General features: G+C 45.8%; 1 protein-coding gene across 1 annotated transcript in view; it reads right to left on the minus strand.

Moving 5' to 3' along the window:
- The window catches only part of LOC309555152 (ras-related protein Rab-24-like), a 52,870-nt gene extending 26,982 nt beyond the window's left edge, over positions 1-25,888 (minus strand). Inside the window, exons 1-3 of the mRNA XM_082256993.1 lie at positions 25,762-25,888; positions 18,764-18,832; positions 9,690-9,768 (exon numbers count right to left, since the gene is read on the minus strand). Of these exons, the coding sequence (XP_082113119.1) occupies positions 9,690-9,768; positions 18,764-18,832; positions 25,762-25,878 (265 nt within the window). The 5' untranslated portion in view covers positions 25,879-25,888. The remainder of the gene's footprint in view (positions 1-9,689; positions 9,769-18,763; positions 18,833-25,761) is intronic.

The raw sequence follows: 25,888 nt of genomic DNA on the forward strand, positions 1-25,888 counted from the left end.
AGAACTATGGACCCCAAGACGACACCTGGTTGGATACCACTGATGTTCACGCACCTAGGCTTATACGAAGATTTCACTCTAAATACCCGGAGAAACCAGTGCTATAGGCCTTCCGGAGCCAGCCTTAAGGGGGGGTACTGTAAGATTCTGGTACCTCTGGTACCCTTTTTTTCCACTTTTCTTTCAAATATGCGTCCCACCTTTCTAATTAGGTGGTACGCATACACCTTTAAGACGGATGACGTCATCGCCGAGCGCCGCAGAGCGGCTATTTCAACCGCCGGCGTTCTCTCTCACATCGTTCGTTCAACCTGCCGTGTGTCCACATGCTTACAAGCTTGCCTTGCTACCGGAACCTCCAGCTATTCTCCTTTACTTGGAAACAGACCAGAACCTCGCTACCGATCCCTGTATCTCGCTACTGGATCACTCCCTTACTACTGGACCCTGCTACTACTAACTTTACTAGTGATAAGTACCCCACAGGGGAATCCTCTATAACCTTACTTACACTATCTACCTCTGCACATAAGGACTGTTACTATCTATGCATACTAAATCTATCATCTGCACTGTTACATAGATTGCTAGCTCTTGAGTCTACTACCATCTATCCTTGCACTGGGTTAGTCTATCCTGTATTTGTCATCTGCTGTCCTTACCACCTGTTACCATACTCGATTACTAACCTATCTGCATTCTACCTAATACCATCTAATACTCTCCTGAACATTTCTATCAAGTGCTTGCCATCTCTGTCACTGTTCACACCTGTCCCTTCAGCACATCATCTTCATACTGTTATATACATCCTATCACTCCAGGAACATCTTATTGAGTGTGTATATCTGTATGCTGAAGCTGACAGGCCCACAGTGATGAGTCTGGAGAGTTGGATCTGGTTATTCAACACATCTCTACATGACTACTGAGTGGAGATTCTGCAGCTGCAAATCCAGCCTACTACAAAAACGCAGGAGAGTTACAGTCTACCACCATTTAAAGTACAACTAAAGGCAAAACTTTTTTGATTTTGGATAAAGTTTTGCCTATAGTTGTACTTTAAAGGCAAGCCAAGATAGAAGAAGCCAGCCAAGCTAATATTCTTGTGAAAATGGCATATGCATTGCAATAAATTCCAGGTGTGCCATAACCTGTCCACTACAAAAAACAGAGCACTTCCTGACTAGTAGCAAACATCAAGGGTGAACCTGGCAATAGTGCAATGCTGCATAACTTCCATGTTCACCGTGATGTTTGTTTCCCTCTGCAACTCAACTCAAGTGAGTTGATGGCTGCTAGAGGGGAGTTACAAATATAAGCTTTAAGCTTATCAATTCACTTATGTCACTTTTATGTCACTTACTTTACAGAAAACGTTACCCGAGTGTCCTGCAGACAGTCTCTGTCTCTACCACGATTAAACCCAACTGAAGCCAAGCCAAAGCCACCATTAGAGGAAGGAAAACCCTTGACACAGTAAATCACCAACTGAAGCTTAAACCTTGAGTAAATCTTCATGGGATCACAAAAAAACACACAACAGTCTGCATCAGAATCATGAGAACTGAAGAAAGGTTTGGCATTGGCACACTGGTACAACTCAAGGCATATAGGTTAGGTCAGGTTTGTGTGTATTTGTGATCCAGTAAAGATTTAATCAAGGTTTTACGCTTTAATGTATGATTGATTTAATCTTTCAAGGGTGTCCTTTCCTGTACCGTGGCTGCCTGGCTTGTCTTCAGTTGTCTAGATACACTTTTACCTTTAGTATTTGTTTGGTTGAGGGAACCCCCTACACTTGCTATTGCTACAGAGTACAACAGACACCAGCAGACAGACATGCGTTGCAATAAATTCCAGGTGTGCACCATAACCTGTCCTCTACAAAACAGAGCACTTCCTGACTAGTAGCAAACATCAAGGGTCAATCTAGCAATAGTGCACTGCTGCATAACTTCCATGTTCACCGTGATGTTTGTTTCCCCCTCCAACTGCCAGTCAACTCAAGTGAAGTGAGTTGATGGCTGCTAGAGGGGAGTTATACAAATATAAGCTTAAGCTTAAATATCAATTCACTTGTGTGAATGGACCAATTTTGAAAACAAGACATTCTCCATCTCTCCAGTGCCAGAAAAGCTGTAAAAAATATAAAATGTTCCAGGTTCACTGCGATTGTGTTTGCCCCTGCCATTGCCAGTCAACTAAACACAGTGTGTGTGTGTCGTGACTCGTGACAACTCAAAAGCTAATGTACGCAGCCTCAGCATCAACTCAACACACACACACACACACATGTGTGTGTGTTGAGTTAATGCTAGAGCTGCGTTATAAGCTCTTGAGTTGTCATGACAGTCAGTCAGTCAGTCACGTTACAGAAAGAAAACTTTACCTGCACTGCACTGAGCAGCACTCTACCATGTCGATTAAATCTGTAACTGAAGCCAAGCTAGCCAACAAGCCACCATTAGAGGAAGGAAAATCCTTGAGAGAATAAATTGTAAACTGAAGCTTAACCTTGAGGAAATCCTATGGGGGTCACATTCACAAACTCACAAATATAGTATATTACACAAGAATCCACAATTGGTGTTTGTGATCCAATAAGATAAGATTTACTCGAGGTTAAGCTTCAAATGTACAAGTTATTTCTCTCAATGATTTTCCTTCCTATAATGCTGCACCGTGGCTGGTTTGGTGTCAGTCAGTTGTCTAGAAGAAAATACACTTTAATATTATTTATTTGGTTGAGGGTTAAATGAACCCCTGCCTACTTGCCTAGACACTTTTAGTGTGAAGCAACGGAACGGATTATGGATTGGAAATAGACACATTGGACAGGACAATCTTCGAAAACAAACCATCAGTGCTATAAAGCTATAAATCAAGACTGGTGATGTGACTGACTGGTGACTGGCGGCAGACTGAATTAGTAATTACTAATTCATTAAAAACATGAATTAGTAATTATTTTAGTGCTTAGCATTTGGGAACATGTAGGTTTTTCTGTAAGAACACTAGATGATCCACATGCTCAGGTTTAAGACTGCTTCTTTTCGCTGTTATAACATCTCCTGCAGTAGAGAAAACCCGCTCTGCAGATACACTTGTACCTGGGATACACAAGTAGTGCTTTGACAGCTGAGAGAGGAGGGGGAATATGACCTCATGCTCACGCCACCATTTTAAAGGGTCCTCAGTGAGAGGCAGAGGTGGGGCTTTACAATATTTTTCCATTTCGTCTTCTGCCTTGGCATAGGGGATCTTAGGTTCTATTGCACCATCAGTGAAAGACTGCCCCAGCAAAGTCATGAGCAGCGATGTTGTGGCCTTTTTTTTGGGAGGAGAATGGCTGTCCTCAATGGGTGTTGTTTCTTCTTCCACAGTTGCTTTTTCCCTAGGCACTTAATCCACATTTGTCCTTCTATTAGATGTAATCTGTGTGTTTGAACAAAAGATAATAGTATAAGAAGAGCTGAACTGACTAAGAGTATACCATACAGTTCCACTTCCCACACCGCATCAGTGAATCAGGGCATGTTATTACACAACACAATGTAGCTGAGCTTCTAGCTGTCTGGCAGGAAACATGATGAAATTCTAATTATCTCCAAAGATGCAGCCTCCTCAGTCACTCCTCTGTATATCTCCGATCTCTCCTCCTCTGTGAGAATAAAAGGCAGTCCTTTAAAGCGAGGATCCAGAGCAGAGGCTGTATGAAGGATCTTCTTCTCTGCCTCACTGCTGTACCTCTTCAGGAGATCTGTTTTGATGGCATTCTTGATCTCATGGGTCATGGCTGTGTCTCCCATGGTGTCTGTCATTCTCTGGAGCAGTTGTGCATTTAGAGGGGCAATGAGAGACACTGTTGGGTTGCGCTCTTCTGACATCAGCAAGGTTGCATCCTTCATTGGCTTTAATGCACTCACAGAGTCCTCTGCATTTGACACATCTGTTTCATTGAGGGGTGCAGAGATCAGACTCTCCTTTTCTGACTTCTGGAGACAGCAAGGTGGCACAAACTGCAGGTTGTTGTTCTAAGAACCTCTCGACCATGTCATATGCGCTGTTCCATCTTGTTGGCACATCAGTTATTAGCTTATGATTCTTCAGGCCCAGACATTTCTGTTTCTCTTTTAGACAGTGGCTTGCTCTAGTGCTGCGATGGAAGAATGTGGATATTCGTCGCACTCTGGCGAGAAGCCTGGAGAGCGTGGACCCTTTCAGTGCCCGCTGACATGCAAGATTGAGTGTATGGGCAAAACATTTAACATGAGGAAATTTACCAACTTGAGCTGCAACTATCATGTTCGCCGCGTTGTCGGTCACAAGCACTACAGATTTATCAGACAGCTGCCATTCTTCCACGACATGAGACAGTAGCTCTGCCAGATGAGCACCTGTGTGAGACTCATAAATGGCTCTTGTTTGCAACACATGTGACAAGACCTGCCAGTCCTTAGTAACGTAATGTGCTGTTATTGTAACATAGGACTCCGTTGTGACTGAAGTCCATGAATCACACGTTATTGCGACTCGACTGGCTTGGTTCATTGACGCAAGTACCTGAGCTTTGGTGTCGTGGTAGAGTGCAGGTATAACGTTTTCTGTAAAATGACTGCGTGATGGGATCTTATAACGTGGCTCTAGCGTCTTCACAAGGTAGCGAAACCCGGCGTTGTCCACAACTGAGTAAGGCATTAGGTCCTTGGCGATGAAAGGTGCCACAGCTTTGGTTAGTTTCTTCCCTTTTTCTGAGTTGGGCGGATAAGTTGACAGTATAGCATCAATTCTTGGCTGATCTTGGTCTAGCAGTCTTTCCTTGGCAGTGGTGGCACTACTGGTGGCGACAGGTGTTACTAACTCAGAGTGAAAACGGCTAACATGGTTTCTCAAGCTCGTAGTATTCCCTAGGTATTTAATTTTTGTGTGACAGGCTTTACATACAGCGTGTGTCTTGTCCAACTCACGCTTCCCTGTGTGTTCGTAAAATCCGAAATGTGCCAAGATGTTTGCTCTTAAAACGCTAGGTCCATTTTTTATCTCTCGATCTTTTTCTCCTTCTGCCATTACCACCATACTACCACGTATGTGACGGAGACGGATGACGTAAGTTGCGAAACTCTGTCAGTGTTTAAAAAAAAAAAAAAAACTTGTAAACTAAGTCGCAACAAGTCAACCAAGCAACATCTTTCATAAAATATAATGTGGGAGACTGTCTGTCAGACTCCCTTATGCATGCACTGAGCCAAAACCCCCGGGGCCCCCCCTTACCCCACAGCTGCCTGTGACAGTGACAGTGACACTGACAGAGACCCCCCTCCCCCCACAGCTGAGCTGACACTGCAGCCTGACACACTGACAGAGACCTGGATGTCCCACACCTTCCCCAATCCCCCACAGCACTGACAAACACTGAGAGTGAGTCCCCCCCCTTGCCCAGACCCCCACAGCTGACACTGACAGAGACCTGGATGTCCCACACCTTCCCCAATCCCCCACAGCACTGAGTGAGTCCCCCCCTTGCCCAGACCCCCATAGCTGACACTGACAGAGACCCCCAGGCCCCCACTGACACTCAGAGAGAGCCCCCTGGCTGCCAGACTGCCACAGCAGAACAGTACCCCTGGGCCCCGACCGACCGTCCCCTGTCCCAGGCCCCCCCCCCATCACAGACATCCCCCAGAGATACAGACGAGACCCCCATGAATGATTACACAATTATTTGTTCGGACATACCTGCTGTGTGACTGTATGGGTTGTTGTTGTGCACTGCATTGCAGAGGAGGACAGGTGCTGTGCTGCTCTCTGGGCTCTGTGGCGGGCGGCTGGCGTCACTGGCAGTGGCGTGGCGGCTGGGCCTCCAGGGCCTGTCGGCTACGGTGAGGTGAGGCTGGCGGCGCTGGCTGGCTGCGATGGGGACGCACTTGGGGCTCCTCGCTCCTGTGTGTGGAGTGTGGACTGTCTTCTGGCTTGGCTGGCTGGCTTCTTGGCTGCAAGGCCGCAGGTGGGACGCCGATACACGCGGGGGATTGTCTTGTTGCGCCTCGGCCCGGGTCAAAGAGACGGAAGGGGAGGGGCGGAGCCTTTTTATTAAGCTCCCGCCACTAACCCACCAATCAGCTGCTGATCTTGTGATTTTTTCTCCCTTGCGCGATAGGGCGTGGCCGCAGCTGATGACATCATTTCCTAATCGATTATGCCGGCAGCCCGCATCGATGCAGAATCGCGAAGGGTCAAATCGCGATGCATCGATCTTTCGATTATATTCCGCAGCCCTACTGCAGAGTTTAGCTGGAACGCACACTGGATGCCGGACTAGTAGCCGGGAAGGAGCGACGTGATTTGCACCTGAGGGCTTGCTATTCTCCGTGATCCGGTAATTAGTATATACAGCTATTCAGCATAATGCTACATAGGCATTAATTGATTTTATATTTTGTATGAGTTTTAATGAACCCGTAATAAAGGATACGATTATTGAACATACTACACCATGAGAAGTCCCTTGTCTCTCTCCTATTACTTACCCTAATACATATAGGTGATCCCAAACAGAGGAAAAGTGGACGAGAGGACCATTCAACAGCTAAATATTAGCTAAAAAGCGTTCAGGATCCTGGTTGCCATAAGGTAACAGGGCTCATATCCCTCTGGTAAACGCACACCCCAGATAATACTGCACGGGTGAATAGGAGATACCCACCACCACTGTTCCCCTGCATGTTCGCGAATACTTCACTGGGAGAATATTGGACAATTTTTTTGCACTGAACTTTGAGTGATCAAATTATAGTAGCACTGAGCACAAAAGCACTTTTATTTGTTTGAAGTGTTATATATATATATAATTGTATTTAATTGGGTATTTCATGAGCACTAAGCACTTTAATTGATTGCAGTGTTATATATACACAGTTATATTCTTTTGGATATGGATGTTTACATGAATGTCACAGAGCACTTTATGTATATTTTATTAATTTTTGACATTTATGCACTTTAATAATTATTTATAAGGATTGGTATTATTTAAAAGTCCATGTCACTATAGTATAATTCATACATTTCAGCACAATTTTGGAAGACAAGATATGCGCTGCCTAATTCAAGCATAGCTTCTTAATATTAGTAGAGTACTCTTTCCCTATTGGTGATTGTAAGGTAGCTGCAGTCTTGTTCACCGCTATATATAATTTAATTAATTTAGTAATCATTTTGGCGCGAATATCTATAGCACTTGCACAATGCAGTGATATTCTGGTCTTTTCAGCTGAGCACTGTGGATATGATTGATAAATAGGGGAGTACTCAGCAGAAATATTTTTTAAAGTGACTTTGTGCTATTACAGTAAAATATGTTGGAGGCACCTTGCTGTATGTATTTTCCATTTAGGTGACTATTATATCAGGTTCACACTAATGCGTTTTCTGTGACTCACATTTGCGCAGGCACAGCAGCCGATTCATTTAAATGGGCTACTGTACCTGCAGGAAACACAGGAAAAAGGTCCCTGCACCTTTATGAAAACGCAGCCGCAGCAAAATCGCATGGTGCAAAAGTACCATGTAATTTCCCGCACCAAAAAATGTGCTGCATTTTCAGATGCGCGGGAGTGCCAAAAGGAATAAATGGCAGCCTTGCGCATCTGTAAAAGAGCAGGGAATTTTTCCTGCAGGTGGTTGTGGGAATAGGTGCCATTTACACGCTGTCCCGCACATGCAACCACCTGTAACAGTGTGAACCTAGCCATGGGCTCATTTACACTTGCGGTTGGCGGGCAATAACACATGTTGCTGAGCCTCATTTTACAGCTCCCTATCACTCCCGCCGTTTAAGCTGCAGAGGCAGCAGCTAGAGGTTTACAGATGGCACTGCTGCAAGGTGGGGGGGGGGGGGCAGTGTAGGTGTCAGTGAAGGGGTCAGTGTAGGTGTCAGTGAAAGGGTCAGTGTAGGGGGGTCAGTGTAAGTGTCAACATGGGGAGGGTCAGTGTAGGGTGGTCAGTGTAGGTGTCAGTGAAGGGGTCAATGTAGGGGGGTCAGTGTAAGGGTTCAGTGAAGGGAAGTGTCAGTGTAGGGGGGTCAGTGTAGGGGTCAGTGTAGGGGGAGCAGTGTAGGGGGGGTCAGTCTTTCCCTCTTTCTTTCCACCCCACCTACTTGCTCTCTCTCTCTCTCTCTCCTTCCCTCTTTCTTTCCACCCCTCTCTCTATCTCTCTCTCTCTCGCTCCCTGCTTCTCCTTCCCTCTTTATTTCACTCCTCCTTCTCTCTCTCTCTCTCTCTCTCTCTCTCTCTCTCTCACTGAATGAATTACAAGGCTGTAGAGAACAGTGCGCCATTGCAAACTTATATTCAGAGGTTTTAATTACATTATTTTAATATAGGGAGTCGTGAACTAAAGTGGGCCAGTCTAAGGCATGAAACTCCAGGGCTGAAAATGAGTCCCACTCCGGCCCTGTTGTAGAGCCAAAACATACCGCAATCTCCTGTAACGGAACCACGACCCACACTGTGTTTGTGGGCTTCCGTCAGTATACGGCTTCCTCCAGTCTGAACATAGATATCAGATATTTTAGCGTCCTACATACAAAACTAGCCGACAACTTAGCTTAAATGTATCTGAAAACATCAACTAACTTTATTGAACAGTCTCACACAATATAACACACATGTATATATGTGGACATCCTTTTCCTGATCAAATTTCCCCACCAGGTGAAGTGTCTGATTACATTATCATATGCAGATGAAATTGTGTACAGAAATAAAATTAACCTGAACTAATTATCTAGCCATCTGGACAGAAACAATATGTGAGTTCATTAACAATTAACAATGGGACAGACGGGCTTAACAGAAAACACATCACACCTTAATACACAGACTGTCCGTCTCTGACATTGAAGAACATGGATCAGAAGCCAATGTGAATAGCTCTTTCAATGAACATGTTCAGAATCAAACAGGCCAGGAACAGTCTTCATATATTTCTTGAGATATATGGTTGATAAATATCACTATCCCATTTGAAGTAATTCAAACCATATTCTCAGTGTCCCTTAAGTAGCTGTCCATAATTTCCTTGGTCACCCTGTGTCCCTAATAGACACAGGGTGACTTACACATAAGAGGGGCCTAGGGAGCTGAGACAGGGATTTCCCAACCTCTCTAAGGTAAGCTGGGTTTCACAGGCCCCCCAACCAAAGTGAGTTCCGTCACACTCCAACCTGCAAAAATCACCCATTTTATACATGTAAATAATAAACCTTTTAGTTAATAGTCTTCTAATAAACAGTCAGACTCTGGGTTCATATTCTCCTAGCTTTGATAGAAGAGTACACAAAGGAAAGGTTCAATGGAATTTATGAAAAGTAGGGTGTCACATTGAGACAACAAAAAAAAATTGTAAATTCTAAATATATCCCGTTTACATAAAGTAAGTCTCCATTTAGTGCACTTTAAGAAAATTCAATATAATGCAACGTATGAAATCCACTAATTAAAAATATGTCTCTTTTTTGCTAAGACTCCTCACATTGTATGATACACATAGGTATAATCTCCTGATGTTTTTTTGTCATTGAATGTCACTATACATGCATCCAAAAAGAGATGATGTCTCTACAGCACTTTGTGAAATTAAAACTGAAATAATAAAATAAACCTAAAAAAGGGGAAACAAAAACTTACCATAGCAAACAATTGCAGCGTTGACCCCCCGGCAAATGGCACGAGTCATGCAATCATATCTCTCTTCGCCTGCTGTATCCTGAAGGAAAAAATTAACTATAATCTCTATATAAAGAAAAGCAAGAATTTCCTATCAAAGCAGGAATTAACCACTTTATCCAACTATATTACATTTTTTACATTTATATTGTGGGTGAATGATACATCCCTTTATAGCACCACATCCCTTGATATAGAAACTATATTAAATTACTTCTTGCTGCAACACTTGCAGATATTCTGTATAACAAATCTGTGTAAAGCTGACCAAACGCTAGTAGGTTTTTGAACAAACGTGTGTATGGAAACTCACAGGAAATTTGTTTTCAATGTGTCCTGTTCACATAGCAATGCAGCCAGGAGGTGCGGCGCAGTTAGCTGTGATAAAATGCAAATCTGCTGCGTAAGCAGTGCAACACTGTGAGCTGTGAAAATGTGGAATAGACTCCCTCCAGAGGTGGTTCTGGCTAGCTCACTAGATTGCTTTAAAAAAGGCCTGGATTCTTTCCTAGGTGTACATAATATAAATGGATACTGCCATTTTTAGGTAAAGTTGATCCAGGAAATATCCGATTGCCTCTCGGGGATCAGGAAGGAATTTTTTTCCCCTGCTGTGCAAATTGGATCATGCTTTGCTGGGGTTTTTTCGCCTTCCTCTGGATCAACTGCGGGTATAGGATTGTGTATATGGGATTGTATGGTTGGGTTTTCAATACTGTTTTTTTTTTTTTTGGTTTAACCAGATGGACTTTTTTCAACCTGACTAACTATGTAACTATGTAACACACAGTGCTTTTATGCAGTAACATGAAGTTCACTCCAAATGAAGTCCACCCAAAAAAAAAAAAAAAGGGAGGACTCTCTGATGCGTTGAAATGCACATTACACCGTCCCCTACTGACGGCTCACTGCAGCCGAAACGGAGAGGTGCCTGCACACCAAACTGCTGTGGTTTAGTGTATTGGCAATGTGAACCAGCCATAAAGTACTTTAAAATTATTAAATAGGAGAAATAACTGCGCTAAGGTAAACAAGAAAAATCAAAAAGCAGCGACTTAAAGTGCGACCACACCCTTAAATAGCATATAGAAAAATAAGTCGCGCTGCGTGATATGGGTAAACAAATAAATGTCCAAACAAATGAGTGTCCCAAATATCAACTTGAGTGACGTTGAAAACAGTGAATAACTCCAAACATTCTTGGCTTCTTGGTTCTTCTGGATTGACCTTGTCTGCTTATTTTAATTAACTTTTGGTAAGAGGCTTTGCAATCGGTGGTGGTTCCTTTTCTATATCTTGTTCCCTGACACTGGGATATTCACTGACCATAATTTCATCTATCCGGTGAGCTGCTGCACAATTGATAAGGGATTTCCTTTGGTGGTGGAATTCATATTTTGATCATTATTTGTACGGTATCACACTATGCAAGTTTTTTTCTTTTATGTACACCATTAACACCATTCGTTGAGGACTCTGATCACTCCAATCTCCCAGATCTGTGACTACATCTTGGCTCATGAATCTTGCTGATTTTTAGTGGCTATTTGGTAAGCGCACTTCCTATAGAGACCGTGGAGTTATTCACTGTTTTCAACGTCACTCAAGTTGATATTTGGGACACTCATTTGTTTGGACATTTATTTGTTTACCCACATCACGCAGCGCGACTTACTTTAAAATTATTACCATAACTATACCAAACAGCCCAAAATAAATTCTCCTGCTCCGGACAATTGGAGCGATACCACATACCTGTATGTGTATGTTATTTGTTGTTTGTACCTACCGGGCCCAGAAACAATAGTGCACATTTTTTTCCTATCTAAAACACACTCGCACTAACTGACAGTAATACTAATTTAAACATTTTTCTAATCCTACCTAAAATACACTGAACCTATCCTTGACACTGATCTAGATCAAACCCTCTTCTAGGTCATTTTCTTTTTTTAGGCACATCTTTGTTTTTTTTCCTCTTCTATTGCAAGAAGAAAAAGATACAAAGTATCTTTTTCTCTATTTAAAGTTAAAAAAAAAAAAAAAAAAAAAAGATACAAAGTATCTTTTTTTTTCCTATTCAATAGAAGAAAAAAACACATGGAGAGGGCTATACAATGACTGAACACAGTGATAGCCAGCCACAGGATATCACAAAGATCAAGTGATTGGTAGCTGGGACTCCCATTTCCCAATCAGTAGTGTTAGAACCTGATTTCTGTGCTAGAAGTGCGCTGTGCAGCAAGCTTCCATCACAAAAACATGTATGAGGCCTCACAGATAAAGACCCACTTCTGTGAGGCCGCATACAGTATACAGTATGTGTACAGCAGGGCCGGTACAAGGGGTGGGCGGGAGGGAAGGCTGCCCTGGGCGTCGTTAGCATGGGAGGTGGAGGGGGCGCTGCCAAGAGTGTTTCTGTGGCTATTAGTTGAGAGGAGAGAGCGGGATGTGCTCTCTCTCTTCTCGCCAGGCTTCACACTGACTCCTATCACAGTAGCGGTCGTCAGATCGGGACTTCAGGCTCCTTCGGCTTTTCCTTCTCATCTTCATATATCAGAGCGGAGGAGGAGCGGAGGAGGAGCCTAGGAGAAGACATTTCCTAAACCTTTGCACGGACCGCTGGGCTAGCGGAGAGATGCGGCTGCAGAAGGGGAAGAAGATTGTGGCTCAGGAAGGACACTGGATGTCAGATCGGGACTATACAGAGTTTGTTACCCGCCCCCTTTCCACATTGTTTGCTGGGAGGAGAGGGGGTAACAAACTCTGTATATTCCAGATCTGACATTCAGTGTCATTCCTGAGCCGCAATCTTCTCCCCTTCTGCAGCCGCATCTCTCCGTGCTAAGCTTGAGGAATTGTCTTCTCCTAGGCTCCTCCTCCGCTCCTCCTCTGCTCTGACATATGAAGATGAGAAGGAGCCAGTCAGAAGAGGAGAATGACAGTGATGTGCCGCGCTGTATCTGAGGTCTGCATGCTGGAGGAAAGGGTGAACTGTCTGCACTGGGGGCACAAATCTTATCCTGTCACCTCTCAAATTCCACCATCTCAGCACAATTCCCCCTCCCCAGGACAATCCCCCAAAAAGTATTTGTACTAGGAGGGGTGGGGAGAAGATGATTACTTCTAGGTGGGATCGATATGGGGGGGGGGGGGGCGGGATGTGCTGGGATGGGGAATTTGAGAGATGACAGGATAAGATTTCTTCTAGCAGGGAAATTGGGGGGAGGGTGCTAGGAGGGGTGATTTGTGCTGGGGGGGGGTGAGGATTTGTGCCAGGAGGGGGGACTTGGGGATTGTCTTTGAAGAGATTATTGGGATGGGGTGGGGGGATATGTGCCAGAACAGGAAGTCTTGGGACTGTTAAAAAGGGGTATTTGGGGGGGGGGTTGTGCCAGTAGGAATGATGGGGGGATTTTTGCTAGGGGGAAATTAAGACTTGTTATAGGAGGGGAGCATTTGGGGGGGTACTAGGAGGGTGATTTAGGGGGATGGGGGGGGGGGTTTGTGCCAGGAGGGGGGGACTTGTGCGGTGGGGTTGGGGGAAGAGGATTTGTGCCAGGAGGGGGGATATGTGCTGGGTAGATGGGGGAAGAGGGTTTGTGCTAGGAGGGGGGATTTGTGCTGCTGGGATGGGGGGGGGGGGAGGATTTGTGCCAGGAGGGGGGATTTGTGCTGGGGGATGGGGGGGATTTGGGCTAAGAGGGTATTTGGGGGGTTGGGCTAGAAGAGGTGATGGGGGATTTGTGCCAGGATGGGGACTTTTTGGGCTGTTAGAAATGGGAAAGGGGGGGATTTATGCTAGTAGGGATGATGGGGGGTATTTGTGCTAGAGGGGAAATTTGGGGGTAGGATTTGTGCTAAGAGGGGGGATTTGGTGGGATGGGCTAGGAGGAGGAATTTGGGGGGTTTGTGCTGGGGGGATAGGGGGAAGAGGATTTGTGCTAGGAGAGGGGATTCGTGCAAGAAGGGAAAACATTTTTTTTGGAGGGGGGGGGGGGATTTGGGGGAGAGGATTTGTGCTAGTAGGAAAATTGATGGGTATTTGTGCTAAGAGGAGATATTTGGTGGAGGAGAAGATTTGTGCTGGGAGGGAGTATTTGGAGAGGGGAGAATTTGTGTTTGGAGGGGAAATTTCAGGGGTGAGAATGTGCGCTAACAGTGCTTTTTTGAGGAGGGATAGTTGTGCTAGCAGGGAACATTTGGGAAGAGAGAGGCTTTGAGCTTAGAGAGGATGGGGGGAAAGATTTGTACAGGGAGGGAGATTTCAGCAGGAAGAGATGTGTACTGGGAGGAGGGAGGATATTTGTTTGTGGAAATATTTGGCTTGGAAAGGGAATATCTGCTTAGGGCTAAGTGTGCCAATTAGTGCTCAATTCTCTTTTTTATATTGCTAAAACATTATGCTCCTACATCTTGTGGGGGGGGCGCAGTTTGGTGTCTTCGCCCTGGGCGCTGGATGGCCTTGTCCCGGCTCCGGTGTACAGACAGTGGGAAGGGGTTAAGCAAAATAAGACATGTCGTCCACCATATATGCAGTGGCGGCTGGTGCTCAAAATTTTTTTTTTGGGGGGGGGGGGGGGGGCGCAAACAGAAAAAATCGAATAGGCATTGCTTTGCGGCACAAATCGCAGCAAAAAATTGCATGACTTTGAGGTCACAAAAGTGTGAAAGGGGCCTTCAGTAATCAAAAGTATAGTGTGCCCCCTTTCAATGCAGAGTTACCACAGCATGCCACCATCAATGCAGAGTTACTACAGCGTGCCCCCATCAATGCAGAGTTACCACAGCATGCCACCATCAATGCAGAGTTACTACAGCGTGCCCCCATCAATGCAGATTTACCACAGCGTGCCACCATTCAATGCAGAGTTACTACAGCGTGCCCCCATCAATGCAGATTTACCACAGCGTGCCACCATTCAATGCAGTGACCAGCATGCCGTGCCCCCATTTCAATGCCAGCTTGCCTGCCCCATCAATGCAGAGACCAGCGTGCGTGCCCCCTTCAATGGCAGTGTGGGCCCCCCCCACAATGCACTTTGCATTTAAAACAAAACAGGGCTTCACTGTGATCATTATAGACTCTATAAATGTAGTGAACTACATACAGCACATTGTATCCATGTGAATCTTCTCTTCATCTTGTGATGGGTAGGTTAGGGACTGTCCTGGGGCAGATATGCACGGTACAGTGGCAGTGGGAGGACTGGGACTGGCTATTCTTCAACATGCCTATGGGGTTTGGGGCTCACACATTAGGCACATGAACACTTGGCAGCAATCCTGCAAACAAGACAAGAGATCTGGTAACAAAGATCCCCAATACCAAGAGACCTTCAATGGCAGTGTGGGCCGGCTTCCCCCCGCTATTGTCACACAATCGGTGGGCTCTGGGCGCACTGTCTGTGCCCCGGGACCACCCTTTCCATCGCCCTATAAGAGCCTCTGGCTCTAATCAGGTGATTGAAAAAAAAAAAAAAAAAACCATTAAGCTCCATGCGTCCGGCGCCCTGCATGCAGATTAGGGGACGGGCGCATGGAAGGGGGGGCGGCGCCCCTGCGCCCTCAATAGACCGGCCGCCTCTGCATATATGATGTAAAGCATGGGTCGGCAACCTACGGTTAATGTCCAGCCTGTCAGTGCACGTGATGAATTCACTTGCACCCGGCCTGCCGACATTTTAAGTAAGAGCAGGGCTGATAAGACAAGCTCCCGGAGGTAACTTTCCAGGTGATTGCTTGCACGGTGGTCCTAGCAACCGATCACCCGCTTGTGAATATGAAAAATTAACTCCGGAAGCTATCGCTGTCTTATCAGCTCTGCTGTGTGTCTCTCTCCTGTGTTCTCATTCAGTTTCCTACTCCCCTCTGTCTCCCTCTCTGCATGGGGCAAGGTAGGAAAGGGCAGGGGGGGGGGCAGTGTAAAATGCAGGGGGTTTGTGTAGGGGGGGCTGTGTAATGTAAATGGGTCCAGAGGTACAGGGGCTGTGTAATGTAAAGGGGTGCAGAGGTGCGAGGGCTGTCTAATGTAAAGAGGTCCAGAGGTGCAGGGGGCTGTGTAATGTAAAGGAAACCAGAGGTGCGGGCTGTGTAATGTAAAGGGGTTAAGAGGTGCGGGGGCTGTGTAATGTACAGCAAGCTGTGTAATGTAAAGGGGTCCAGAGGTGCAGTGGCAGTCATGATCGTGTCATCCTCAGCCACCTGGGAAGTTAAAGTTTCCCTATTGGAAAAAATTGGATTTTTGCCTTACCGTAAAATCCTTTTCTCTGATGTTAATTGACGGACACAGCTCCAGAATCTTCTTGACCATTGGGTTATGCTGCCCCCTACAGGAGTAGGACACTAGGCAGGAAAAAGCTTTACCACGCCGATGGGGAATTCCCAGGGGATATACTCCCACTTCCTGCTATAGGCACTCAGTTTTGTAGCAAGCAGTGTCAGAAGAAATATAACCCAACTCAATAGATGGGTGGGTGCTGTGTTCATTAATGAACATCATAGAAAAGGATTTTACGGTAAGACAAAAATTCAGTTTTTCACTTTCTTTCATTGACGGACACAGCTCCAGAATCTTCTTGACCATTGGGAAGTCCCAAAGCAGTGTCAACATGAGGGGGTGGGAAAATACAAAGCAGACATAAATTTAGTGCCTATAGCAGGAAGTGGGAGTATATCCCCTGGGACTGCCCCCTACTCCTGTAGGGGGCAGCATAACCCAAAGATCAAGAAGTTTCTGGAGCTGTGTCCATCAATGAACGAAGGAGAAAAAAGGATTGTTTCAATAGAGCCCATATCAGTAGGTTAGGTGAGGTGAGGTTAGGTGCTTTTGATTTAGAGCTATTTTGGAGAGATTGACAAAGTTGTCCAAAGTTTCAAGTAGGTTGGGTATTGTGCTTTTGGGGGTAGATATCAGGCAGCCATCATATGCAAAAAGACTTAGTTTATAATGGGTTGCTGCATATTGATAGCACCTCAAAAGTAAAAGTGAATAGCAAGAAAGACAAGGGGCAACCTGTCTTATTTTTTTCTAGAGATCAGATAGGGAACAGATTTAACCCCTTTATTTCCACAGCTACTACAGCGCTGGCTTTGGGGGGTTTGACCTTGACAAGCCGACAGTTGGCTGTCAGATGGAAGCAATCTGTCGGCTATGCAGCTTCCACACACCCCAGTATGTGTTAGGCACCCTCCATGCACGCGGCCCCGCAATGTTTTCCGGGCTCAATGCGCCCATCAGCGCACCTGGGACCGGGTCCATAGTGGAAGCTGCCGGGTAGAGGGGAAGGAGATCAGGGAATGTCTATGCACTGATCCCCACTTCCTGTTAACGACATGTAAAACGTAATTTCCAGGTCCTGGTGTCCCTTTTCCCAGCAATACTGGTTGCACTCTATACGATTCCCTGGAGGGCAGGAGAGACATCTGAGGACTTTTAGCCCCCTGATGTCTCAATAAAGAAAACCCATCACCAAAATGTGCATTACACAGGGAACTTTTTGACCCCTATGTGATGAAAAAAGTGTAAAGTTACACCATAACACTTAAAGTTGTTGTAAAGAAACCAAAATAAGCTCCCATGATAGGTTCTCTTATGGGGCAATAGTAATTCATAGTTCACGCCAAACTGATGACCATTAGGGGCTTTGAAAGCGTAAAATATAGGGTACTAAAGTTTGTCGCTGTTTCACAGGTGCACACAATCTTTAAGCTCGACATGCTGGGTATCTATTTACTCAGCAAAACTTAATTTTTTATATGGTATCAAAAAATGGGTAATTTATTACATCTGTGTGCCCAAAAATTAACTTTAGTATTTTTTAAACTGAAATTTTGTGTTTCCTAAACTGTCGTGCTAAAATCCTTAAAGGCTGTCAGTGGCAGCTTGGCTTCAGTGTAGAGGAGGGACCGCAGACAACGGATGCCCAATAGTAGGCCTGTGGGTGACGTCATCTCCCAGACATTTTCAGCTGTTGTCTGCGATCTCTCCTCTACAAAGAAGCTGCTGCTGGAGAGCCCATGTGACCGGACCAGCTTCAGAAAAAGTAAGTATACACATCTTTCCTTTAGATAGAATAGGCTTAGAATAGGGGTAGAAGTAGGCTTAGCCTTAGTTAGATTTTTACTAAACTTCCGCTTTAAGAAAATTGTTTTATTTTCTTATTCTGTTGCTTTTATATTTGTTGCAATGTTTCTTACCTGGAGATACTGCCTGTAACTGCATTTCCAGTGAAAGGCTAAGAGCCATATATACAGGCCGAATATCAGCCGGGGTTCTGCCGAAAACTCCAACTTGCCAAAAACTCCAACGACGTTACTTACGAAGAGCATACACCGGGAATAATTGGAGACTTCGACCACTTGATGTTTTCACAGAACACCAGCAGCCTTTACACTCCGGTACATGCTATAATGAGTGGACATTCCAGACTAACAAAGTCCACATTATAGCGTGTACCGGAGTGTATACGCTGCCGCCTGTTCTGTGAAAACACCAAGTTGTCTAAATGTCCAATAATCCCTGCTGTAGAGTCCCCGGAAGTGACGTGATTGGAGTTTTAAGCAAGTTATAGTTTTTGGCAGTTTTCGGCAGAACGCCGGTTCAACAGAAACCAGCCAGCATTCGGCCTGTGTGTAAGGTAGCTGGTCCGACAGAAGATGGTCAATAAGCCGGCTTCTGTCAAAGGGGCATGACCGAAAAAGGTCTGCCGATCAGCATCAATGACTGAGAGCGCTGACCGGTGTTTTTCCGGTCAGAACACAATAGCTCAACAGGGAAGATCACTGTACTAACATCAGATTTAGTTAGTACAGTGGCTCCTCTCGAGCTCTTCAGCTTTTGTAGTAAGCTTTAGCCCCTCAATTAGCAGCACTGTTGGCAGCCTGCCAAGCGAGCACCTTGAGCTCCTTCATTTGGCTGTTGGCTGCTTACCTGACAGACTAATGGCCAACTAAAGATGTTTGCAATTCTACTGGCAGTAAAATAAGTAAATCCATAACTATGCTGCACAATTAATTACAGCATTGCCACATACCAATATTTTCAGTTTCACATTACATCCTCCCACATTCATGGATTTTACAACACAGTGTGCACCAATAGTCTAAAACAAAACAAAGCACAAAAAAAAAATGTTATAAGCAATGAAAACAGCAAACATGTAAACAATGCTATGCAATTTTTGCTCCTGCAAGCAGTAATTCATTTGTTTCCAGATAAGATGTGAAGTGTACATTTTAAAAAACATTTTATATGACAATATTTAATATTAATTTAAGTTCTCAGCTAAACATGATGTTTTATTGGTGGCCATAGATGCAAGGCGGTCTAGCTTGCCCTGATCTACGTTCCTATTTGACTGTTCACCCATGCTCATAATCGGCTCATTTCTGATGATACAAATGTCTAGTGAACCTGGAGCCGGCCTATGTCGACTCCTATGAAAACTTAAGAAATCTCTTATACAGGAGGACTAATGCTCCATTGTCTTTTATAACCCCTGTGAAAGCGGTTATCAAATTGTGGCAGGAGGTGAACCCTGAGGCCCATCATAAACAGTCGCCCTCTATTCCCTTATGATTAAATCCCTCACTACCCTAATTTACCTCTATACCTGACCCTATTATTTGGGCATCTAAGGGAATAAAGTATCTTAGTCATATATGTGAGGGGGATTGCAAACCTTTCATGTGCTGAAAGGACAGTATGTTCTCCCGTACCTTGTATCTATTCTGGTACCTTCAGCTCTGCCATGGATACCAAGCACAATTCGGCATGGTCACATTGTCTCTTGTCTCCTCTGGGCTGGAAACTTTATTGGGAGACGACACTTTAACTCGACCTTTAGCTAAAATTATTAAGGCTTTGCTGCCCTCTATCCATGAGGGTCTAGAGGCCCTCTGCGCAAGCTGGCAGGAAGAGGTCCCAGCGTTTGATGTGGAGGACAGGGAGGACATATGGGATTACCCCATGCTGAAGCTAGTTTCTGCTGGGGACCTACTAATCCAGTTTAGGATTCTACACATTATTTATCCTTCCATCTTGGTGGGATGTTGAGTAGGGATGAGCTTCGAGTTCGAGTCGAGGCTAAGTTAGTCACAGCACAGAGCTCCACAGGTGTAGGGTGCTGCAAAATCCCTGCGGACTCCAAAAATTTCATTAGTGTGGGCTTTTTTCAGCACCTGTGCAGTAGACCGCAGCGTTGCTGTTTGCAGCATCTGTCTAAAGCAGATCAAGCACGGCCAGAACATGAGCTGCTTGGGCACCACACACTTGACAAGGCATATGACGACCTGCCATGCCGTCTGTTGGCAACAGCACCTGAAAGAGGCACCAGATCAAAACAAGCATACATCACCTTACTCCTCATCTGCGATTTCTAACCCTACTATACCTCATCCCTTCTCAAATACCAGCATTGAGAGGGATGATGGTATAACAATGAGTGGCACAGAGACTTGCACCCAATCTGCTAGCAGTACACGACAGCTTGATTTGAGCAGCAGGCAAATTTCACTACCCCAGTTGCTGAACCAAAGAAAGAAATATTGTCCCAGCCATCCACATGGTCTTAATGCTAGCTTGGCCAAATTTCTAGCATTACAGTTGCTGCCTTTTCAGCTGGTAGACTCGGCTCCCTTTCGCAAATTTGTGGAATGTGCTGCACTACAATGGCAGGTCCCAAAAAGGCATTACTTTTCACGTAAGGCCATTCCGGCTCTCTACCGTCATGTGGAAGGTAGTGTTTTGGCCTCGTTGGACAAAGCGGTCAGCAGGAAGGTGCACATTACTGCTGACTCTTGGTCCAGCAGGCATGGACAGGGATGTTACATTTCTTTCATGGTGCACTGGGTAACTCTGCTGGCAGCTGGGAAGGATGCAGGACAGGGTTCGGTGCTAGAGCTTGTTTTGCCACCACGCCTCCAAAAAGCTGGTGCTGGTTCTGCCACATCTGGCTACTCCACCACCTCCTCCTCTTCCTCCATGTCCTCTTCTGCGCAATTCTCCTCTGCAGCAGCAGTGCTCCCTAAGCGTTCAAGGGGCTACGCAAGCAGTTAGGCTAAAAGATGCCATGCTGTTCTTCAGTTGGTCTGTCTAGGGGATAGGAGTCACACCGGTGCAGAGATTCTGTCAGCTCTGCAAGGGCAGGCTCAGAGATGATTGACACCACGACAGCTTGAGCCAGGAATGGTTGTAAGCGATAATGGCACCAACCTTCTCTCCGCCCTCTAACAAGGACATTTGACACATGTTCAATGCTTGGCACATGTTCTGAACCTGGTGGTGCGGCATTTCTTGAGCAGATACCCGGGCTTCCAAGATCTCCTGAGGCAGGCCAGGAAAGTCAGTGGCCGTTTCCGCCGTTCGTTCAATGCCAGTGCTCGCTTATCTGACATTCAACGGGAATTCAACCTGCCCACCAACCGCCTCATTTGTGACATGCCCACCAGGTGGAACTCAACGTTGGCAATGATGCTGCACATGCATCAATCAGTACCTGTGTGAGTATGGCGCAAGGACAGGGTCAGGGGAGTTTGGCTTTTTTTTCGCCACGCCAGTGGCTTTTGATTAAGGATGCATGCATCGTCCTGTCACCATTTGAGGCCACTCGGATGGTGAGCCGGGACGATGCATGCATCAGTGACACTATCCTGCTAGTCTACCTGCTGGAGCACACGCTGCGTGAATTCATGGACAAGGCACTTGAGGCAGAACAGCAGCAGGAAGAGGAGGACTTCCTTTCCTGACATGGCCCCCTTTATGCAGATATAATTCCTGCAGGGCAACAAAACACACAGGAGGAAGAGGATGAGGCAGCATGGATGTAGAGGAAGATGATAGCATACAGCAGTCTTCAAGGGATGGTTTTGATTCCCCAGAAACCACAGGAGTTGTTTTTGGTTGGGGAGAGGTTGCTCCTTCTAACAATGTCATCCTTAGTGACCCAGAGGACTCAGAAGCTCATGCCTCCTCCAACCTACGTTGCATGGGCTCCCTGATTCTGCAAAGCCTGCGAAAGGACCCGAGGATTCGTGTTATCAAGGAGAGGGATAATTACTGGTCGGTAACCCTTGTTGATACACGTTACAAGGGAAAAGTTGCAGAGCTCATCCTGCCTTCACAGAGGGAGCAGAGGATGAAACATCTTGAGGAGGCCTTGAAAAAAAAATTGTGTTACGCCTTTCCAGACACTGGGAGATCAACATTCTCTGGACGTGTTTCTGAGGCATCGTTCAGCCAAAGGAGGAGCGGTGGAGAAGGCGGCCAGCTGACCGATGCCTTTAAACAGTTCTTTTGTCCTCAGCAGCACCCAAGGCTGTTAGGTTTAAGCAACCATCGCCAGCGTCTCCATCATATGGTGCATGATTATCTAGGCACAAGAGCAGACTTGGAGACCTTTCCAGCTGCGCATCCACTGGCTTACTGGGTCTTGAGGATGGACCACTGGCCAGAACTTGCTCAATATGCAATGGAGTGAATTTGCTAGGTGAATTTGCTCGGGGGTCTGCCATCCCTTGAAGACTGCATATGCTGCCTATCCTATTCCTCTACCTTTATTCTGCTAGCTTCCAACAATGTTTTTGGTTTAGGTCACTACCAACCCCCAAGGCCTAATTTTTTTCTGCACTTGTATGACAGGTGCATACAATTGAAATGTCGTATGTCATTTTTAACAGCAGGCCCTGTCCCTGTGCCCTGCTAACTGTGAGGGGTTACGGTGTTCAGGCACCACCAACACCAAAGGCCCAATTTAGGCACCTGCACATGCGATTTCAAATTTGCATGGAATTCTTACCAGCAGGTCCCGTTCCTGCACCCAGCAAGAGTAACTGCGAGGCCTTTGTTACGGTGTTTAGGCACCACCTTCCGCAAAGTCCCAATTTTTGGCACTTGTATAGCACATGCGATTTCAAATTTGCATGGAATTCTTACCAGCAGGTCCAGTTCCTGCACCCAGCAAGAGTAACTGCAAGGCCTTGGTTACGGTGTTCAGGCAACACCTACCGCAAAGGCCCAACTTTTGGCACTTGTATAGCACATGCAGTTTCATATTTGCATGAAATTCTTACCAGCAGGTCCCGTTTCTGCACCCAGCAAGAGTAACTGCAAGGCCTTGGTTACGGTGTTCAGGCACCACCTTCCACAAAGGCCCAATTCTTGGCACTTATATAGCACATGCGATTTCAAATTTGCATGGAATTCTTACCAGTAGGTCCCGTTCCTGCACCCAGCAAGAATAACTGTGAGGGGTTACGGTGTTCAGGCACCAGCAACACCAAAGGCCCAATTTTTCTGCACCCGTATGACAAGTACATGTGATTTGAAACTTGTATGTATATTTCGAAATGACATTTTTTGCTTTAGAAATGTTAGTATAGCTGCAGCAGGCTACATACATCGTAGAGATGCACTACTTTACAGGCACATTCAGGGGACCCCCCCAGGCATGATATTTGAAGGAATTTTTCATTTTTATAGTTTCACTTTAAGCTAGAGCTGCACGATTCTGGCCAAAATGAGAATCACGATTTTTTAGCTTGGAATAAAGATCACGATTCTCTGTGTAACAAAAAAAAAATTGGGATAACTTTACTGTTACGTTTTTTTTTTTATTCATTAAAGTTTATTAATTGCGTTTGAAAGACTGCTGCGCAAATACAGTGTAACATAAAATATTACAACAATCGCCATTTTATTCTGTAGGGTCTCTGCTAAAAAAAATATATAAAATGTTTGGGGGTTCTAAGTACTTTTCTAGCAAAAAAAAAAATTATTTTAACTTGCAAGCAACAAATGTCAGAAAAAGGTCTAGTCTTTAAGAGGTTAAACTTCCTTTCTCCCTGGCAGAGGGAAGGAAAAGATACAATGTAATCATTTTGTTTATAGTTACTGGGAGACTTATGCTGATAGGCGTTTGCGGGAGGAAAGATACAATGTAATCATTTTGTTTATAGTAAGGCTCCTTTCACACGGCCGCTCCGCTGCTTAAGTCCGCTGCGGGACTTTTTTTTTTTTTTTTCCACGGAGCGGATGACATTTCTGTCATCCGCTCCGTATGCCCGCATATCATCCCATCCGTTTGCGGATGATATGCGGACATAATGTAAGTATATGGCATTGCGGATGTCAGCGGGTGACACCGCTGACATCTGATTTTCCTTCCTTTACGTTTTTTACACGGATGGAAAAATGGGGTTCTGTTCCGTTCGTAAAAACGGAACAGAACCGAAAGGAGGAAAATCGGATGTCAGCGGATGGTATTCCGCTGACATCCGCAGTGCCATTCACTTACATTAATGTCCGCAAATCATCCGCAAAAAAATAGGATGATTTGCGGACACACGGAAAGCAGCGGAGCGGCCGTGTGAAAGGAGCCTTACTGGGAGTTTTCCACAGCTGTTTTCTCTGCTCCCTCAGCTATGCAAAGAATCGAGCATAAGTCAGGTTTAGATCGTCAGGGGGGGTGAATCGAGATCGCGATTTTCATACGATTAATCGTGCAGCTCTACTTTAAGCCTCATTAAAATCAGTAAATCAGTGCTCCTTTACAAAAGATCGTTTTTAAAAACTTTTTTTTCATTGCTACAAGTTCCCCAGGTCAGGACCCGGACCCCCATACACTTTTGTTTGGGGCAATAACTTGCATTTAAGCCTTCAAAGTGAGGCCGTTTGATTTTCGAGGTTCAAGTCTCATATACTTCAATGGGTTTCGTTTGTTCGAACAAACTTTTCTGGGTTTCCTCTGTATGCGGTGTTCTGGTGTGAACCGAATCGGGGGTGTTCGGCTCATCACTAATGTTGAGGATGCACGGCAAACCCGGCTGATTTTATTCACATTTTTTTTAAGCTGTTTCTTAATTCAAACTTTCTGGGCTGAGCTTTCCCGCTTAATTTTTAAGTTATCTACCATTTCTGGTAGATGACATCTCCTGTACCATGTCCGCACAGCGCCTGACATCTCCTGTACCATGTCCGCACAGCCCCTGACATCTCCTGTACCATGTCCGCACAGCCCCTGACATCTCCTGTACCATGTCTGCACAGCGCCTGACATCTCCTGTACCATGCCCGCACAGTGCCTGACATCTCCTGTACCATGTCCGCACAGCGCCTGACATCTCCTGTACCATGCCCGCACAGCGCCTGACATCTCCTGTACCATGTCTGCACAGCCCCTGACATCTCCTGTACCATGTCTGCACAGCCCCTGACATCTCCTGTACCATGTCTGCACAGCACCTGACATCTCCTGTACCATGCCCGCACAGTGCCTGACATCTCCTGTACCATGTCCGCACAGCCCCTGACATCTCCTGTACCATGTCTGCACAGCCCCTGACATCTCCTGTACCATGTCTGCACAGCGCCTGACATCTCCTGTACCATGCCCGCACAGTGCCTGACATCTCCTGTACCATGTCCGCACAGCGCCTGACATCTCCTGTACCATGTCTGCACAGCCCCTGACATCTCCTGTACCATGTCTGCACAGCCCCTGACATCTCCTGTACCATGTCTGCACAGCGCCTGACATCTCCTGTACCATGCCCGCACAGCGCCTGACATCTCCTGTACCATGCCCGCACAGCGCCTGACATCTCCTGTACCATGCCCGCACATCCTCTGACATCTCCTGTACCATGTCTGCACAGCCCCTGACATCTCCTGTACCATGTCTGCACAGCGCCTGACATCTCCTGTACCATGCCCGCACAGTGCCTGACATCTCCTGTACCATGTCCGCACAGCCTCTGACATCTCCTGTACCATGCCCGCACATCCTCTGACATCCCCCTTCCCGGCCCTCTGCCATTCACAGAACTGGTACTATTACTGTCCTGCAATACATGGCATTGTATGAATGGAGGAGGGGATGAAAGATGGGCTCTCCCCTGCCCATGCACAGAATGTGTTGCTGTGTTTGGACCCTCCAGGCCAGAGGCTTCCAGTCCTTGAGGGGAAAGAGAAGTGTAATAGTTAGGAAGTAACAGGAGAAGAGTATGTATGGGAGGATAGGAGATGAACACTCACACAGAAAGGTAGCTGATCCGGGTAGGCTTGATCGATGTATCTCATGAATAGGACGGTCTTCCCCACAGCATTGCCCCCCAGCAAAATCACACTGCACAGCACCGACTGCCCGCTCATGATGCTCTAC

Source organism: Pelophylax lessonae (assembly GCF_965119305.1).
Source record: "Pelophylax lessonae genome assembly, chromosome: 4".
Lineage (NCBI taxonomy): Eukaryota > Metazoa > Chordata > Amphibia > Anura > Ranidae > Pelophylax > Pelophylax lessonae.